The sequence below is a fragment of the Cuculus canorus genome, chromosome 16, assembly GCF_017976375.1.
Source record: "Cuculus canorus isolate bCucCan1 chromosome 16, bCucCan1.pri, whole genome shotgun sequence".
In the NCBI taxonomy this organism is placed as follows: domain Eukaryota; kingdom Metazoa; phylum Chordata; class Aves; order Cuculiformes; family Cuculidae; genus Cuculus; species Cuculus canorus.
The window spans coordinates 2,920,830-2,939,460 of record NC_071416.1 but is presented as its reverse complement, the minus strand read 5'-3'; the positions used below and the strand labels follow the sequence as shown (position 1 = coordinate 2,939,460).

The 18,631-nt window shown below is 62.6% G+C and overlaps 1 protein-coding gene across 1 annotated transcript; it reads left to right on the top strand.

The window, feature by feature from the left end:
• Positions 1-758: 758 nt before the first annotated feature.
• On the top strand, positions 759-16,790 carry MVP (major vault protein). The gene is made up of 17 exons (XM_054081895.1): positions 759-885; positions 1,949-2,124; positions 4,127-4,322; positions 5,517-5,640; positions 6,230-6,361; positions 7,219-7,313; positions 8,113-8,349; positions 9,068-9,193; positions 9,646-9,804; positions 10,359-10,609; positions 11,778-11,975; positions 12,312-12,450; positions 12,905-13,116; positions 14,363-14,479; positions 14,561-14,687; positions 15,618-15,806; positions 16,565-16,790. The coding sequence occupies exons 1-17, from the start codon at positions 781-783 to the stop codon at positions 16,706-16,708; spliced, it is 2,727 nt and encodes a 908-aa protein (XP_053937870.1). The 5' UTR covers positions 759-780; the 3' UTR covers positions 16,709-16,790.
• Positions 16,791-18,631: the final 1,841 nt, after the last annotated feature.

Here is an 18,631-nt window from a genome sequence, read left to right as displayed (position 1 = left end):
CCCCGATACCTGTGCCCCCCCATGCCTGTGCCCCACATCTGTCTCCCCCCGAGTGCCTGTGACCCCCCAATGCCTGTGCCTCCCCAGTGCCCCTCTGTAACCCCACTGCCTCCCAAATGTCTGTGTCCCATGTGCCTGTGTCCTCCCTTGTGCTCCCTCGCTGCCCGTGACCCCCAGTACCAGTATCCCCCATACCCCTCTGCCTGTGCCCCCCCACCTGTGCCCCCTCAGTGCCTGTGTGCCCAGTGCCCCTCCACTGCCTGTGACCCCCAGTGCCTGTACTCCCCCAGTGCCCCCAATACCAGTGTCCCCCGTACCCCTCTGCCTGTGCCCCTCCTAACCTGTGCCCCCCGGCTGCCTGTGACTCCCAGTGCCTGCCCCCCGTGCCCCCCCACTACCTGTGCCCACCCAGTGCCCCCCAGTACCTGCACCCTTCCCTGTGCCCCCCCAATACCAGTGCCCCCCTAGCGTCCCTCAGTGCCTGCACCCTTTCTCATCCCCCTCACTACCTGTGCACCCCCAGTGCCCACCAGTACCTGTGCACTTCCCGTGCCCCCCACTGCCTGTGACCCCCCCCACCGTCGCCCAGTGCCTGCCCCTCCACTGCCTGCGACCCCCCAGCGCCCCCCAGTATCTGTCACCCCCTTCACCCCCAGCGCCTGTGACCCCCCAGTGCCTGCCCCCTCCCTCGTCTCCCCCCATCCCTGCCCCCCCAGCTCAGCCCCGCCCGGTAACCGGAATCTTCAGCCCTGGGCGGGGCGAACGGGCCCTGTGGTTGGAATGGGGCGGAGGGGACAGCGGCTGCGGGGTCCGCTGCCCCACGGCGAGCCCCGCCCCACCGGGAAGTCCCTGTTGCCCCACGGCGAGGCGTCCTGCTGCCCCACGGTGAGGTCTGCGCCCCTGCAGCTCCCCCTGCAGCCCCACAGCCAGCGCTACAGCGACCCCCAGCCCCACAGCGACCCCCACAGCCATCCCCCCCAGCTCCACAGCGACCCCCACCAGCTCCACGGCGACCCCCCCAGCCCCACAGCAATCCCCCCCAGCCCCACAGCGACCCCCACCAGCTCCACAGCGACGCCCCCAGCCCCACAGCAATCCCCCCCCAGCCCCACAGCGACCCCCCACAGCAATCCCCCCCAGCCCCACAGCAGTCCCCCCCAGCCCCACAGCGACGCCCCACAGCAATCCCCACCCCTCTAGACCCACAGCAACCCCCCCAGACCAACTGCAACCAGAGCAATCCCCCCTTCCACCCCCACTGCAACCTCCCTCCAGCCCCACAGTAATAACCCCCCAGCCCTACAGCGACCTCCCTCCAGCCCCATAGCAATCCCCCCAGCCATGCAGCGAGCCCCCACTCCCAGCCCCACAGCAACCCTCCCAGCCCCACAGCAAACAGAGCCACACTCCCTGGCCCCACAGCAACCCTCTGATCCTGCCCCATAGTGAGCACTCCTGCCCCATGGTCACGTCTCCTTCCAGTCCTCCCAGCCCTACAGCAACTCCTCCAGCCCCACAGTGACCCCTGACCCCACCACGACCCCCCAGCCCCATGGTGATCCCTCAGCCCCACCATGACATCCCAGCCTCACAGCAAGCCCACGAGCTCTACAATGAGCTTTCCTACCCCACGGCAGGGTCCCAGGCATCCCCTGCTGTGGGGAGCTCCTCTGCCCCATGGCAAGGGCACCTGTCATCCCTCTGCCCCATGGCAAGGGCACCTGTCATCCCTCTGACCCACCCTAGGCTTTTCTTACCCGGTGCCAAGGTCTCCTACCCCACCATGAACCCCAGGGTGAGGTCTTCTGCCTGTCCTGCCCTGCTTATTCACCCCACAGCAATCTCTCCTGCCCCACAGCAATCTTGTCAGCCCCACAGGAAGCTATTCTTCCTTGTGGCAAAGTCTCCTGCCCCACGGTGAGCTGCCTCCGGCTGTTCTGCTCTACAGCTGAACTCCACCACGCCCTGGGAAGGTCTCCTGCCCCACAGCGAAGTCTTCTGCCCAATGGAGGACCCTGTGATCCGCATCCCCCCCTACCACTATGTCCATGTGCTGGACCTCAACAGCAATGTCACACGTGTGGAAGTTGGCCCCCACACCTACATCCGGCAAGACCACGAGAGGTGGGTGCCATGGGGCAGGATCTGTGCCCGTATAGTATATGGGACTCTATAGTTCAGGCAGGACTAAAGAAGTTGGGTGCTGTCGGGCAGGAGAGGATCGGTGGGGTGATGGGACCCAGCCCTGAGTGGGGCAGGACTGTGAAATGTGGCTGCCATGGGACAGGAGGGGAATTTATACAGTTATAGGGTGATGGGGGGGTGTTTGGGGGACTCTTTAGATCTGGGAGGGGATGGGGGTCTCTCTAGGGCTGGGGGGAAACTGGGGGCTTCTTCAGGTTTGTGGGGTTTTTAGGGGACTCTTTAGGGTTGGGGGGTCCTTAGAGTTGGGGGGTGCTGGGGGGCTCTTTAGAGTTGGAGGGTGGCCCTGGGGAACATTGGGGTTGTATGGGGCCAAGGTGGGTACTCAGGGGCTCTGGGGGGCCACTGGGGAGGTCGTGGGGATTCCTTAAGGCTGTCGAGGGCAAGAGTTGGCTGTGAGGATCTATGGGGTCCTGGGGAGTTCTATAGGGTGTGTGCTATAGGGCCCTGGGGGGCTCAATAGGGCTGGGGGGTCGGTCTGTAGAGCCCTGGGGGCTCTATGGTGTTTTATAGGTCTGGGAGGGCTCTGTAGAACCCAGGGGGCTCTATGGGGCTTTATAGGGCTGGGGGAGGGTGGGCTCTGCAGGGCCCTGGGGGCGCTATAGGGTGGTGGGGTAGACTCTATAGGTCTTGGGCTGGCACTGTGGGGTCCTGGGAGCTCTTTAGGGCTCTGTAGGGCTGGAGGGTGTTCTATGGGGCTAGGGGGCCTCTACAGGGCTGGGGTGGGGGGCTCTGTGGGGCTAGAGGAGCTCTATAGGGCTGGGGTGGCTCTGTAGAACCCTGGTGGCTCTTCGGGGCATTATAGGGCGGAGGGCTTTGTAGAATCCTGGGGGCTCTATGGGGCTTTATAGGGCTGGGGGGTTGCTCTGTAGGGCCCTGGGGGCGCTATGCGGGATGGGGCTCTATAGGTCTTGGGCCAGCACTGTGGGGCCTTGGGGGGCTGTGTAGGGCTAGAGGGCGCTCTATAGGGCTAGGGGGCTTCTACAGGGCTGCAGTGGGGGGCTCTATGGGGCCCTGGGGCTCTATAGGGCTAGAGGAGCTCTGTAGGGCTGGGGTGGCTCTGTGGGGCCCTAGGGGCTCTATAGGACTTTATAGGGCTAGGGGGTCTCTATAGGGCTGGGGGGCTGTGTGGGGCTTTGTAAGGCTAGGGGGGTTCTGTTGGGCCAGGGGAGCTCTACAGGGCTCTGTGGGGCTCTGTAGGGTTTTATAGGGCTAGGGATGCTCTATAGGGTCCAGAGGGCTCTATGGGACTCTGTAGGGCTTTATAGGGCTGGAGGGCAGACTCTATAGGGCTCTGTGGGGCCCAGGGGAGCTCTATAGGGCTAGGGGGGGCTCTACAGCGCCTAGGTGGGCTCTATAGGGCTGGTAGAGCTCTGTGGGGCTCTATAGAGCTGAGGTGGGCTCTATAGGTCTCTATAGGGCTAGGGTAGGCTCTATAGGGCTGGGGGGTCTCTGTGGGGCTCTATAGGGGTTGGGTGGGCTCTATAGGGCTAGGGTAGGCTCTGTGGGGCTTTATAGGCCTGGGAGGGTCTCTGTGGGGCTCTGTAGGGGTTGGGTGGGCTCTGTGGGGCTCTATAGGGCTGGAGGGGTCTCTGTGGGGCTCTGTAGGGGTTGGGTGTGCTCTGTGGGGCTCTATAGGTCTGGGGTGGGCTCTATAGGTCTCTATAGGGCTAGGGTAGGCTCTGTGGGGCTCTATAGGGCTCGGGTGGGCTCTGTGGGGCTGGGACATCTCTGAGGGTCTCTGTAGGGCTGGGGGGTCTCTGTGGGGCTCTGTAGGGGTTGGGTGGGCTCTGTGGGGCTGGGGTGGGCCCTATGGATCTCTATAGGGCTAGGGTAGGCACTGTGGGGCTCTATAGGGCTGGGGGGGTCTCTGTGGGGCTGGGGGTGTCTTTGGGCTGTGGGTCTGACGCGGGGCCACCCACAGGGTGGTGTTTGCGCCCCGGCGCATGGTGATGGTGCCGCCGCGGCACTACTGCGTGGTGTTGAACCCCGTGGTGCGGGGCCCCACGGGAGCCGTGCTGGTGGATGGAGCGGGGCAAGCGCGGCTGCGACACGCCGACCTTGAGATCCGCCTGGCACAGGAGCCCTTCCCGCTCTACCCCGGCGAGGAGATCCAGCAGGTGCTGAGCACCTTCCAGCAGCCCCCGGCCCCCCATGGCTCCCCCAGCCCCACCTCCGTGACCCCTCGCTGTCCCCACCGCCACGGCACCCATGGCCCCACGGTCCCCACAGCCACCGTCCCCCACTGTTCCCAGAGCCCCCAGAGCTCCCTGTGCCCAGCCGGCTGCTGCAGCCCCCAGTCCCTGCTCCCCACTGTGTCCCTGTCCCCAAGGTGCCCCTGCAGTGTCCCCTGTCCTGCCAGCCCCAGCCGCTACCCACACCCCCTGCTCCCAGCCTGGCTCAGGGGTTTCACCCCGTGTGTCCCCTGCTGTCCCCCTATGTCCCACTCACCCCCGCAGCGCTGTTGTGACCCTCATGACCCCACATGCCCTGTGGTGTCCCCCCACCACATCCTCCTCACCCCCACAGCCCTGTTGTGACCCCCATGTCCCCACATCCCTCATGTTGTCTTCCCATGTCTCCCTCACCCCCACAGCCCTGTTGTGACCCCCATGTCCCCACATCCCTCATGGTGTCTCCCCATGTCCCCCTCACCCCCACAGCCCTGTTGTGACCCCCATGTCCCCACATCCCTCATGGTGTCCCCCCATGTCCCCCTCACCCCCACAGGCCTGTTGTGACCTCCGTGTCCCCACGTCTGCCATGGTGACCCCCACATTCCCCTCACCCCTGTCGTGATCCTCATGTCCCCACATCCCCCATGGTGTCCCCCCACGTCCCCCTCACCCCCATAGCCCTGTTGTGACCCCCATGTCCCCACATCGCCCACTGTGGCCTTCTATGTTCCCCTCACCCCTACAGCCCTGTTGTGACCCCCATGTCCCTACATGCCCCGTGGTGTCCCCCACCCACGTCCCCCTCACCCCCATAGCCCTGTCGTGACCCCAATGTCCCCACATCCCCCATGGTGCCCCCCACATATCCCTCACCCCCACAACCCTGTTGTGACCCCCATGTCCCCACATCCGCCATGGTGACTTCCACGTTCCCCTCACCCCTGTTGTGACCCCCGTGTCCCCACATCCGCCACGGTGGGCCCCATGTCTCCCACAGTGACACCCTGTGGCCCCCACGTCTCCCCCCTGCATCCCCACAGTGTCCCCAGGGCATCTCCCAAAGTGCCCCTCATGCCCTCGTGCTGTGACACCTGTGTCCCCAGTGGCTCTCTCAGCCCCGTGTCTGTGTCCCTGCAGGGTGTCACCCCGCTGCAGGTGGTTCTGGCCGACACCGCCCTGCGCCTGCGCGCCCTGCTCGACTTCACCGATGAAGATGGGAATAAGTTTGTGGCAGGAGATGAGTGGCTCTTCGAGGGTCCCGGTGAGTGGGGGGAACCCTTGGGTACCCACAGGTGACACCGAAAATGCCAGGAAATCATCTCTCTCAGACCCAGTTTGGAGTTTTATAAGGCGAGTGCCCCTTATCAGCCCTGGGCAGCACCAGGAGTGATCCCCATCGATCGTGTGCAGCGAGACACGAGCTGGCACAGAATGGATTTCCCACTTCCATGCAGATGGATAGATTTTCCCAGAAATCTTATGCATATTCTATAACTTTCCAAGGTCTAATTTCAATGTCATTATGAAACTTCGCAACAGTCAAAACTCTTGTCATTTGGAGCTGGGGTCCAGCTCGGCCTGACCTTGCCTGTCGGATAGGGAGAAAACTCCCACCAGAGGGGATTCCAGAAGCAGCCCCCTCTGTTCAGCACAGATCCCCCTGAACACAAGGCGTTCTCATCCCCAAAGAGCAAACAGTGTCTGGAAAAAGCTTGGCTGAAGGAACCCCTGCTGTCAGAGGGATGTTCTGCCTGACTTTCAAAGGACACAATTACTTGGATGAAACTCTACTTTAGCTGAGATCGGGAGTCTTGCCCTCGCTGCAGCAGTAACTCCTCCTTGCACCGCAGGCACCTACATCCCACGCAAGGAGGTGGAGGTGGCCGAGACGCTGCAGGCTACGGTCATCGGGCACAACCAGGCCATCCGCCTGCGGGCACGCAAGGAGTGCCTGGACCGCAACGGCACCCGCCGTGTCACAGGTAGCACCCAGGACACTGGGGGCATGCTGGGCTCAGCTGGCTGGCACAGTGTCACCCTGTGCCTCCCACAGCACCTGTGGGACACCTGTGCTGCCTGAAGGCACCCCTGCTGCCACCCCAGAACCCTGAGACCCTGTCCTCACCCTGCAGCACCTCTGGGACCCCTGTGTACACCTCCAGCACCCATGGGAGCTCTGGGTCATCTGACAGCAGCCCTATCCCATCCATTGGGACTCCTGGGACACCCAGCACCCCCTTCATACCCACAGCATTCCCAGGACCTCTGTCCCATCCCTCAGTGCCCCTGGGGTCCCCAGCTCACCCATCCCATCCTCCATAAACCAATCCCACCTCACAGCACCCCCAGGATCCCTCTCTGCTCCCTCCATCACCCCAGGGATCCCCAACTCACCCCTCCCATTGTCCATAAACCCTATCCCACCCAAGACCAATGGGTGAGGGGTCCTAAGGTGGGATGGCACCCCTGGGGACCTCATCCACCAGCACGCACAGGACTCTCAGAACCGCTGGTACCTCCAAAACTTCCATCGCGGCACTGTTAGAAGCTCTGTGGAGTTCCCACAGGTCCTGAAGCTCCCTGAAATCCCCATAGCTCCCTGGTGGCCCTTCCAGCTCTCAGAGCTCCCTGGAGCCCCCAACACCCGCAGGGCTGCCATCCCACCCCTGAGACCCCTTGCCCCCAGCACCCCTAAGATGCTTGAGATCCACAGGGCCCTCAATACCCCAGGAGCTCCCAGCTCCCTCCTGCCCTACGTCCTGCCCCAACACACTGAGCCCCTGGTCCCTTCTCCCCACAAGCCCCCCAGCGTCCTCAGCCCCTGTTCCCCTGCTCCCAGGGGAGGAGTGGCTGGTGAAGCGGGTGGGCGCCTACCTGCCCGGTGTCTACGAGGAGGTGGTGGACATTGTGGATGCGTACATCCTCACTGACAAGGTACTGGGTGTCCTAGCCCTCACGTTCTTGGTGCCTGTGGGTGATGAGGTCCCTCTGGGCTGGGTTTGGGGTCCTGTATCCTTATTCCCCTGCACCCATGAGCAACTGGAACACTCTGGGATGGGTGAAGCATCCACCACAAGCCTGTCCCTTGTGCCCATGGGTGATGAGGACTCTCCAGGAGGTCCCACCCCCTTCACCCATGGTGTCCATGTTCCCCGTGCCTCAGTGGATGATGAAAACCCTCCTGTCCCCCCTGAAGCCCACTGTGACCCCTTTCCTGCTGCGCCCATGGGTGATGAAGACCCCCTAGGATAGGTTTGGGGGTCCTGTGTCCCCTGCACCTACGGGGGAGAAGGACACCCAGGATGGGCACGTCAGATCTCTTATTCTTATGGGTGACAAGGACCCTTTGGGATTGATTTGGGAGTCCCTTGTCCCCCTTCTCCTGCACCCATAGGTGATGAGGACCCTCCAGGATGGATGTGGGGTACCATCACCCCCAGCCCATCACATCCCTGTCCCACCTGCACCCAGAGATGAGGAGCCTTCAGAGTCCTGTCTTCCCTTCCACCCACCATGTCCCCATCCTCGCTGCCCCTATGGGTGACAAGGACCCATCAGAGGGTTGTGTCCCCTCCACCCACCCCATCCCTGTCCCCCTGCACCCACAGGCAGTGATGTCCCTCTGGGAGGTTTGAGGGTCCCATCACCCTATCTCCCTGCACCCATGGGTGACAAGGTCAGTTTGGGCCCGCTTTGCGTGTACCATCATCCACCGTGTGCCCACCCTTTGCAGAAAGCCCTGCACCTGCGGGCCACGCGGACCTTTGAGGACGAGCAGGGCTGTGTGCGGCGCACGGGTGAGGAATGGCTGGTGACCCAGGCACAGAGCGAGGCCTACATCCCCGACGTCTTCGAGGAGGTGGTGGCCGAGGTGGCGGTGACGACACTTGGCCCCCGGCAGTACTGTGTGGTGCTCGACCCCGTGGGGCCCAACGGGCAGCCCCAGCTGGGCCAGCAGCGCGTTGTCAGGGTGAGCACTCAAAGATGGCCCCTGAGGACCTGGTATAGCCTTAGCTTGTCCGTAGGTATCAAAGATGGTCCCTAGGGACACTAAGACATGTCGTGTACTGCTGTTATGTTACTGGGGGACTCAAAGGTGCCCCAAAAGACCCCAGTGTGGCTCTGGGGACCTGAAGGTGGCCCCAAGGGACACATGGGTGGCTCCAAAGAAGCTGTGTCTATGCATAGGTGTCTGTAAATGTCTCTAAGGTGGCCCCAGGAGATCCCAATGTACCCCTTGGGTGTCCCTGAAAGTCCCTAAGGCATCCCTGAGGGATTCTAACAGCCCCTTGTGGTGTCCGCTAGGGTGCCTAAGGTGACCTGAGAGCCCCAGGGACTACAGGTGGTCCTGACATACCCAAACGTGTGCCCCAAGGTTGCAAAGGTGGTCTCAGGGGGCCCCAGTACACCTTCATTAGCCCTGGTGTCTTACCGAGGGACCTGAGCTTCCATAGGAACCCAGGTGTGGCCCTGGTGTCCCTGTAGACACCCTTGAAGTTCCTGAAGGTGGCACACAGGGACCCTAAGACATCCCGGAGGGATCCCAATGTACCCATTTCCCTGCTCTGCATCCCACTATGTCTTGATGTCCTTCTTCCCTCTCTCACCATGTCCCCATGCCCCTGTCCCATGTCCTCACTGCTTTGCCGTGTCTCTATCTTGCTGGTGACACATCCCCTCGTCCCCAGGGGGAGAAGTCCTTCTTTCTGCAGCCGGGTGAGCGGCTCCAGGCTGGCATCCAGGATGTCTACGTGCTCTCCGAGGATGAGGGGCTGCTGCTCCAGGCACTCCAGACCATCAAGGACGTCAGTGAGGTGGTCCAAGGCACACCTGGGGTTTCAGGATCTGCCAGGGGCACCTGGGAAGAAACTGAGGGGGGTCCAGAGAGACTGGGATCACTGGGGCAACTAGGGACAGTTGGAGGGATGGGGGACAACTGGAGGGACCCAGGAGTGGTCAGAGGTCATGGAGGACAGCCGGGGCACCTGGGGACAGTTGGGATATGTGAGGGACTCCTAGAGGATTATGGAGGCCCCAGAGGACACCTGTGGGGCTTCTGTCCTCGTTCCTGTGTCCTCAAGCCAGGTGGGGAGCAGAGGAGCACGGAAGGAGTTCCCGAGCTGAGGGACTACGGGGAGGGTCTCTGGCTCCATGTCTTCAGTGTGACAGAGGGCCTTGAATGTCTGTGTCGCTGTGTCCCCATGCAGGGAGTGGGGTGGTCCCTGCATTCCCAGGCTGGTCGCTGATGCCATCCCCATGTTCCCAGAATGCGAAGGAGGTGATACGGTGTGCGGGTGACCGCTGGCTGGCCCGGGGACCTGCCGAGTATGTGCCACCAGCTGAGGTGGCTGTGCTGGAGCGACGCCAGGCTATAGCACTTGCTGACAATGAAGGCATCTACGTGCGTGACATCCGCACAGGCAAGGTACCAGTCATAGCTTCTACAACTCCTGGAGCTCCCTGGAGCCCGCACAGCTCACTGGTGGCCCTTCCAGCTCCTGGAGCCCCCACAGCTCCCTGGTGGCCCTTCCAGCTCCTGGAGATCCCTGGAGCCCCCACAGTTCCCTGGTGGCCCTTCCAGCTCCTGGAGATCCCTGGAACCCCCACAGCTCCCTGGTGGCCCTTCCAGCTCCTGGAGCTCACTGGAATCCCTATAGCTCCCTGTTGGGCCTTCTAGCTCCCTGGTGCCCTCATAGCTCCCTGATGGCCCTTCCAGCTCCTTGAGCTCCCAGTACCCTGTCAGCACATCCTCATGCTCCCAATATCCCTTATACTTCTCCCAGTGCCTCCATACACCTCCATAACACCCAGTGCTCCCAGTAACACCCACCTCTCTCTCAGTATGCCCCACACCCCTTCTCACTGCCCCCACACCCCATCCAAGTGCTCCCCTTGCCCCCCAAGCCACCACCTTCCTGCACTCTAGGGCCCGTAGTGGCCATCCCAGCCCAGCAGTGCCCTGAGGTGGCCCTGGTGCAGGTGCGGGTGGTGACGGGCCAGACCTACATGCTGACCGAGGCCGAGGAGCTGTGGGAGAAGGAGCTGCCCCCCAGCGTGGAGGCACTGCTGGCTGAAGCCCGTGGAGACATCCGTGATGGGGATGCTGGGTTCCGTTCCTCCTCCTGCCCGGATGCTGAGCTCCCCCAGCGTGACCGTACCCGTGCCGTCACGTACCAGGTGCCCCACAACGCTGCCGTGCAGGTCTATGACTACCGGGAGCGGCGGGCACGGTGAGGACCTCTGGGTCTGGGCATGGGGAGAAGAGATGTGGGAGATGGAGGATGTGGCGTTGGGGGAAGATGGGTTGGGGCAACTCCAAACCCATGCTGGGCAGAGAATGGATGGAGAGCAGCCTTGAGGCAAAGGTCTTGGGATGTTGGTGGAGGAGGAGCTCAACATGATGACACTAAGCCGAGTGGTGCAGTTGCCACACTGGAAGGCTGGGATGTCATCCAGAGGGACCTGGACAAGCTGGAGAAGTGGGGCTGTGAGAACCTTATGAGGTTCAACCAGGCCAAGTGCAAGGTCGGGGCAACCTGTGGTTTCAGTACATGCTGGAGGATGATATGATGGAGAAGCAGCCCAGAGCAGAAGGACTTGGGGTGCTGGTTGATGAGAAGCTTGACATGAGCCAGCAATTTGAGCTCACAGCCCAAAAAGCCAAACTGTATCCTGGGCTGCATCAAAAGAAGCGTGGCCAGCAGAGCGAGGGAAGTGATTCTGCCCCTCTGTTCCTCTCTTGTGAGACCTCATCTGGAGTGTTGCGTCCAGTTCTGGAATCCTCAGCATAAGAAGGAGGCTACAAGGATGATCTGAGAGCTGGAGCATCTCCCATACAAGAACAGGCCGGGAGACTTGGGGTGGTTCAGCCTGGAGAAGAGAAGGTTCCAAGGAGACTTTAGAGCAGCTCCCAGTACCTGAAAGGGGCTACAAGAAAGCTGGGGAAGGGCTGTTCACAAAGGCTTGTGGTGATAGGACGAGGGGCAATGGGTAGAAACTGGAAAGGGGCAGAGTTAGACTAGGAATAAGGAGGAATTTCTTCACTGTGAGGGTGGTGAGGCCCTGGCCCAGGTTGCCCAGGGAAGTTGTGGCTGCCCCATCCCTGGAGGTGTTCCAGGCCAGGTTGGATGGGCCTTGGGCAGCCTGATCCAGTGGGACGTGTCCCTGTCTGTCACAGGGGGCTTGGAACTAGAGGGGCTTTGAGGTCCCTTCCAACCCAAACCGCTCTGGGATTCTAGGATTTTATGAGCTGCAACCTTGCGCTCGCAGCCCAGAAACCAACCATGTCCTGGGCTGCATCCACGCTGTTGGGACCAGCAGGGCAGGAGGGGATTCTGCCCCTCTGCTCTGCTCTGGTGACCTCACGCAGGGACCCTGACACGTTCTCGCCCTTTGCAGGGTGGTGCTGGGCCCCGACCTGGTGGTGCTGGGCCCGGGGGAGCAGCTGACAGTCCTGTCCCTCTCGGCTGGGCGCCCCAAGCGTCCCCACGCGCGCCGCAGCCTCTGCCTGCGCCTCGGCCCTGACTTCTGCGCCGACATCGTCACCATTGAGACGGCCGACCACGCACGCCTGCAGCTCCAGCTGGCCTACAACTGGTGGGGCTGGGGGCTGCAGCTCCATCTGACCTACAAGTGGTGGGGCTGGGGGGCTGGAGCTTCATCTGACCTATAAGTGGTGGGGCTGGGGGGATGCAGCTCCAGCTGGTCTACAGCTGGTGGAGCTGGAGGGCTTGGGGAGGTCTGGAGCTCCATCTGACCTCCAGCTGGTGGGGAGTTGAGGGTTTGGAGTGGGGTCTGTAACTCCACCTGACCTACAGCTGGTGGGACTGGGTCTGCAGCTCCAGCCCCATGGCTATGGGGCAGAGGTGGCTGTGGGACAGGGGTCAGGGCAGTGGGGCTGGCAGGTGGTGCTGAGGGCAGTTTCCCCCCCAGGCACTTTGAGATTCCTGAGGACCCCAGCGCCCTGGGGCGTCTCTTCAGCGTCCCCGACTTCGTGGGTGACGCCTGCAAGGCCCTGGCCTCTCGCGTGCGTGGTGCTGTGGCCGCTGTCACCTTCGATGACTTCCATAAGGTCTGTCCCCACGTCCCCCACCCCCTCTACTGGGCAGAGTACCCACCATCACCTGCCTCAGCCACACCCCCGCTGGTGCCCAGGGTCACCTCCTGTCATCCTACCATGTCACGCTGGGTGTCCATGACTCCCTGATGTCCCTTTGAGTCCCTGATGTCCCCTTGTGTCCTTGGTTATCCCTTGATGCCCTTTTTGAGTCCTTGATGTCCCTGATGTCCCCTCCAGTCTACGATTTCCTTTTGAGTCCCTGATGTCCCCTTGAGTCCCTGACATGCCCAAATGTCTCACATACTCCTGACATCCCCAAAACTCCGAGAGGTTGCTCTGCTCAGGGACATTTGGCTTTGATGAAGCCCCGTGTGTTCCCCAATATCCCCCCATATGCCCAGTGCCCAATATCGTCGATGTCCCCACATGACCCCAATGTCCCCACGTTTGTCTCTGCTGTCCCCAGAACTCCAATCGTCTCATCTGCTCGGCTGTCTTTGGCTTCGACGAGGCTGGGCGGCTGCGGGAGCAGCTCCGCTTTGCCCCTAATGGGCTGGTGGTGACCAGCGTTGACATCCAGAGCGTGGAGCCCGTGGACCAGCGCACTCGTGATGCCCTGCAGCGCAGCGTCCAGCTGGCCATCGAGATTGCCACCAACTCCCAGGAGGCTGCTGCCAGGTCCTCAGCTGCCCTGTGTCCCCTCCTGTCCCACCAGGTTCCCCGATGTCCCTCCAGCACCTCTTCCAGCTGGAGATTGCTCCACATCCCCACACCATGTCCTTTATGTCCCCAAGCATCCCTCTCTGCCCCTCATATCTCCCAGTGGTTCCTGGTGGCTCCCCATGTTTCCATTTACCTGTGTCCCTGTGTGCCCCCCTCACATCTCTGATGTCCCCACACCCTGTGTCCCCCCCAATCTGTGATGTCCCCACACCTTGTGTGCCCCATCCATGGTGTCCCCACACACGATGTCCCTGATATCCCCACACCCCTGTGTCCCCCCCCATGTCCCCACACCTCCACGTCGCCCCACATCCCTGATGTCCCCATGTCCCCCTACCTGTCTCCTCTGTCCCTGCTGTCCCCTTGTCCCACCATGTGTCTGATGTCCCTGTGACCCCCTACTGTCCCCAATGTCCCCGTGTCCCTATATCCCTGGTGTCCCCTCCACATCCTTGATGTCCTCTTGTCCCCCCTGTGTCCCTGATGTCCCCACACCCCCATGTCCCCCCACATCCCCGTGTTCGCCCCATGTCCCTGATGCCAGAGCATTCCCCACATGTTCCTGCTGCCCCCCATGTCCCAGTGTTCCCCCGTGTTCCTGATGTCCCCACATCCTTGGTGTCCCTTCCACATCCCTGATGTCCTCATCCCATGTCCCCTGCATCCCTGATGTCCCCACACTTCCATGTCCCCCTACATCCTTGATGTCCCCCTGTCCCTGATGTCCCCGCGTTCCCCCGTGTCCCAGCTGTCCCCACACCCACGCATTTCCTGTGCCCCTGATGACCCCATGTCCCTGATGCCCCCATGTCCTTGATGTCCCACCACGTCCCCACACCCCAGTGTTCTCCCAGTGTCTCCATGTCCTCCGTGTCCCCCCATGTCCCCGCTGTCCCCATGTCCCCCATGTCTCCCACATCCCTGCTGTCCCTTTGTTCCCCCCACATCCCCCATGCCCCAGTGTCTCCCGTGTCCCTGATGACCCCATGTCCCTGATCTCCCCCATGTGTCCGCGTGCCCCCAATGTCCCCGTGTCGCCTGATGTCCCCACTTTCCCCCATGCCCCTGATGTCCCCACGTCCCCCGTGTCCCTCATATCCCCGTGTCTTCCGCGTTCCCGCACCCCCGCGTTCCCCCGTGTCCCCTCATGTCCCCATGTCCCGGTGTCCCCCCCCGTGTCCCCATATCCCCGTTCCCGCAGGCACGAGGCGGAGCGGCTGGCGCAGGAGGCGCGGGGGCGCCTGGAGCGGCAGCGGCTGCTGGACCAGGCGGAGGCGGAGCGCGCGCGGCGGGCGCTGCTGGAGCTGGAGGCGCAGAGGTGCGCGGGGCGGGGCGGGGCGGGGCGGGGCGGGGCCGGGCCGGCGGGGCTGGGCGGGGACTAATCCCATTGCTCCCGCAGCGCCATCGTGGAGAGCGCGGGCGCCGCCAAGGCCGAGGCGCAGGCCAGAGCCGAGGCGGCGCGCATCGAGGGCGAGGCCGCCATCCTGCAGGCCAAGCTGCGCGCCGAGGCGGCCGCCATCGACACCGTGAGAGGGGCGGGGGGGCGGGACGGGGCGGAGCGGGGGGCGGAAGAGGGGTAGGGCCTGGGATTGGCGGAGAAGGGGCGTGGCCTGTGGAGGAAGCATGGCCTGGGATTGGTGGGGCCGGGAAAGGGGGCGTGGCCTGTGGAGGGAGCATGGCCTGGGATTGGTGAGGCCGAGAAAGGGGGCGGGGCCTATGGAGGGAGCATGGCCTGGGATCGGTGGGGCGGGGGAGGGAGCGGGGCCTGGGATTGGCGGGGCGGGAAAGGAGGCGGGGCCTATGGGGGAGCATGGCCTGGGATTGGTGGGGCTGGGAAAGAAGGAGTGGCCTGGGATTGGTGGAGCTGGCAAAGGTGGCGTGGCCCGAACGGGAGTGTGGCCTGGGACTGGCAGGGCCAGAGCAGGGGGCGGGGCCTGGGATTGGCGGAGCCGGGACAGGGGGCGGGGAGGGGCCGAGCGGAGCATTGGAGGGGCGAGGCGGGTGCTTGGCGAGGGGGTGACGAGGGGGCGGGATCTGGGGCGGGCGAGGGCTGGGATTGTTGGGACGGGGCTCAGGCTCGGGGGTGGAGCAGGCGGGGGCGGGGATTGCCGGGGGGCGGGGCCTGAGTGAGGAGCATGGCCTGGGATTGGCGGGGCCTGGGCGCGATGGGGCCTGTGATTGGTGTGTTCTGGCGGTGGGCGGGGCTCTGCTGGGACGGGGTGAACGTTTGTCGAGGCCCGGGATTGGTGGGAGCAGGGCCGTGGGAGGGGCTTGGCTGGGGCTGGGGTTGGAGGGCTCGAGATGTGGGCGGGGCTAAGTTCGGCGGTGGGTGGTCTTGTGGGTGGGGCTTGGCGGCGGCGGGTCTTTGTGTGGGGCCGTATCTGGGATTGGCTGGCTCTGTGTGGGCGGGGCTAGTCTGTGGGCGGAGACTAACCGTCCCCCTTCCCCCCCCGCAGGAGGCGGAGGTGTCGCGGGCGGAGCGCACGCAGGCGCAGGAGGTGCGGGCGCAGCGCGCGCTGGCGGAGGTGGAGGCGGCGCGTGCGCAGGCGCTGGCGGACGTGGAGGCGTCGCGCGTGCAGAAGGTGGCGGCGGCGTTGGGACCTGAGGTGCTGGCGGACATCGCCCGGGCCGGGCCCGAGCTGCAGGTCAGCGGGGGGAACGGGGAATGGGACTGGGAACGAGGACTGGGACTGAGACTAGGGGCTGGGATTGAGAATGGGAGTTGGGGACGGGGGGCTCTGGGCTGGGAAGGGCAGTGGGAACGGGCACTGGGAATGGGGACTGGGATTGGGGAAATAGGACTGGGGGCTGGAGACTGAGGGTGTGCCTGGGGGCTGGGATTGGGAATGGGAATTGGGGCCTTGGGACTGGGGGCTGAGGGCTGGGAATGGGGGCTGGGACTGGGGAATAGGACTGCGGAATGGGACTGGGGCTGGGACTGGGGACTGCAGACTGGGAGCTGGAGACTAGAATTGGGAATGGGAGTTGGGGACTGGTGACTGAGAGTGGGGAGTGGGACTGGAAATGGGGGACGGGGACTGGGAGCTGGGAGTGGGAGCTTGGACTAGGACTAGGAATGGGAGCTGGCGCTGGGGGCCTGAGTATGGAAACAGGCTGGGAATGCGGCTGGGAAAAAGGAATGAAGCATAGAAATGGGGCTGGGAATAGGGTTTGGGACTAGGTAAAATGTTGGGAGTGGGGAACAGAAATGGGGGCTGGGAATGGCAGTGGTGTGGGAAAAGGGCTGGGAATAGGGGCTGCGAATAGGGGCTAGAAGCTGAAAGTGGGGCTGGAACTGTGAATTGGGCTGTGGCTGGGAGCCGGCAGAGCCGGGGGCTCCGTGGGGCTGAGCCGGGTCGGGGTCGCTGGGGCCGGGTTCACATCCAGCACCGCGCATCCCCAGGTGAAGCTGCTGCAGAGCCTGGGGCTGCACTCCACCCTCATCACGGACGGTGCTGCCCCCCTCAACCTCTTCACCACCGCCCGGGGGCTGCTGGGGCTGGCGCTGCCCTCTGAGACCTCTGCGCCCCCCAACCCCACACACTGAGCACCCTGGGGCCTGGGCCCTGGCTCCGGAGCAGCCGGAACCACTCCAATAAAGCGAGCAGATGGCAGCACTGGTGTCCGTGTTCCGTGATGTCAGAGCGATGCAGTGCGTCTGGCAATGACGTTAGAGGCGGCAGCACTGGGAGGTGCAGCTGCATGACTGGGAATTCCCCAGTGCTCACGTGGTGGGGTACTGGGGGCTGCGAGGCCATAGTAGTGAGGGCAGCTGGGTGTTGGGACCACAGGGCCATGGGTGGTGGGGCAGCGGCACGAATGCTGTCACCATGGTGGTGGGGGCTGCAGTGCTGGAGCCCAGAACACCGTGTGGGCAGGGCCACGGCGCACAGCGGCCCCGCATCAACTCCTTGGTGACCTCGCCATACCCAGCCTTGTACGCTCGCTGCTGTGGTGAGAGCTGCTAGGGGATCATCAGAGACTCCCACCCTCTCGCACCTGGGTTCCTTCAATCCGGTTGCTGCCCCATGGAGCCCTGACCCATGGACTGGCTGTGAGCGTGGGGCTCGCTGGGAAGGGCTCAGTGAGCGAGCAGGGCATGACCAGCCAGTGATCTGTCCTGTGGTGGACCCTTTCTGTCCCTCAGTTTTGCTCTACTCATTCCTCCCCAAATCCTCTGGATTGTTCCATTTGGTTCCTCCCTGAAACCTCTTGCTTGATGCCGAGATGCTCATCCTGTGGTCTGGGAGGTGTCCATGGGCAGTTTGCTCTTATCCTGTCCCTGCCCTCCCTCATCCAGAGCCTCTCCCCAGCTTTCCTGGAGCCCCTTTCAGCCCTGGAACCTGCTCTGAGGTCTCCCCACAGCCTTCTCTTCTCCAGGCTGAACAACCCCAACTCTCTCAGCCTGTCCTCACACAGGAGGTGCTCCAGCCTTCACATCACCCCCATGGCCTCTTCTGGACTTGCTCCAACAGCTCCACGTCCTCCCTGTGCTCAGGACTCCGGAACTGGAGGCAGGACTCCAGGTGGGGTCTCACCAGCACAGAGCAGAGGGGCAGAATCCCCTCCCTGGCCCTGCTGGCCACTATATCACAACATCCATCTCACCAGAACGGAAGGAATCATTGGGTATTTCTTGGTACCTCACATTAAATCCATCAGACCTCATCACAGCAAACAGGCTCGACCTATCAGAGACACTGGGCCAATCAGCAGATTAATGGTGTCCATATCAAATACATTGGTGCTGGTTTTAAACAGAGAAAATGCGAAAGACTTCACAATATCTTTACTTCTCGTAGCCATGACCCAGGGGCCTTCCAACTCTTACACTTCCTGAGTTTTGCAGCTCAGACTGTGCTCTGGCAGAGCACACAGAAATACGCTTTATTTTAAGATTGTGAATAATTGCTGTGCAATTGTACCTTGGGGTGTGCGAGTGCCCTTCTGAGTGGAGCCCCGAGTCTATAACTCCCAAATGAACCCAGTTTCCAGCATCAAGAGTTGGTGAATTCAGTTAATAAGGAGAACTTTTATCTTTCGAAGTCTTTTGTGATATTCCATGCAAGGCACTGAAGCACTGAGGACTTGACCATGGAAACCTTGGTGCTTGAGGCACAAATCCCTGCTGGGCCGGACCAGAACCCCAGTGCCATCCAGCACGCAGATCCGCCCCCTTCCCTTCCCGTGAAACCTGGCTGCTCCACAACACTGTTGGCTTTAGGAATGCTCCGACTTCAGGCAGGGACCAACTCCAGTGCTGATGACAGAAACATAAATACGTGGATTTGATGTCCCAGTGGTGAAGAAAGTCTCTTGCCCTGCGAGCAGTGTGCTGGCACAGAAGACAACACTGAACCTCCTTCAGATGAGCTTTTGTGACAGAAAACACCACTGAAGTTCCCATCTGCGTGGTGGCCACCCTGCTTTCCCCACGAGCATCAAAGCACGTCTGGCATCCTCAGCACAA

Bases quoted from the DNA above. Each gene is read 5' to 3' on its own strand.
- MVP (XM_054081895.1), top strand. From the start codon at position 781: ATGGGGCGGAGGGGACAGCGGCTGCGGGGTCCGCTGCCCCACGGCGAG. The intron at 5,641-6,229 runs GTGAGTGGGGGG...CTTGCACCGCAG, and splicing joins GTGGCTCTTCGAGGGTCCCG to GCACCTACATCCCACGCAAG. The intron at 13,117-14,362 runs GTCCTCAGCTGC...CCGTTCCCGCAG, and splicing joins TCCCAGGAGGCTGCTGCCAG to GCACGAGGCGGAGCGGCTGG.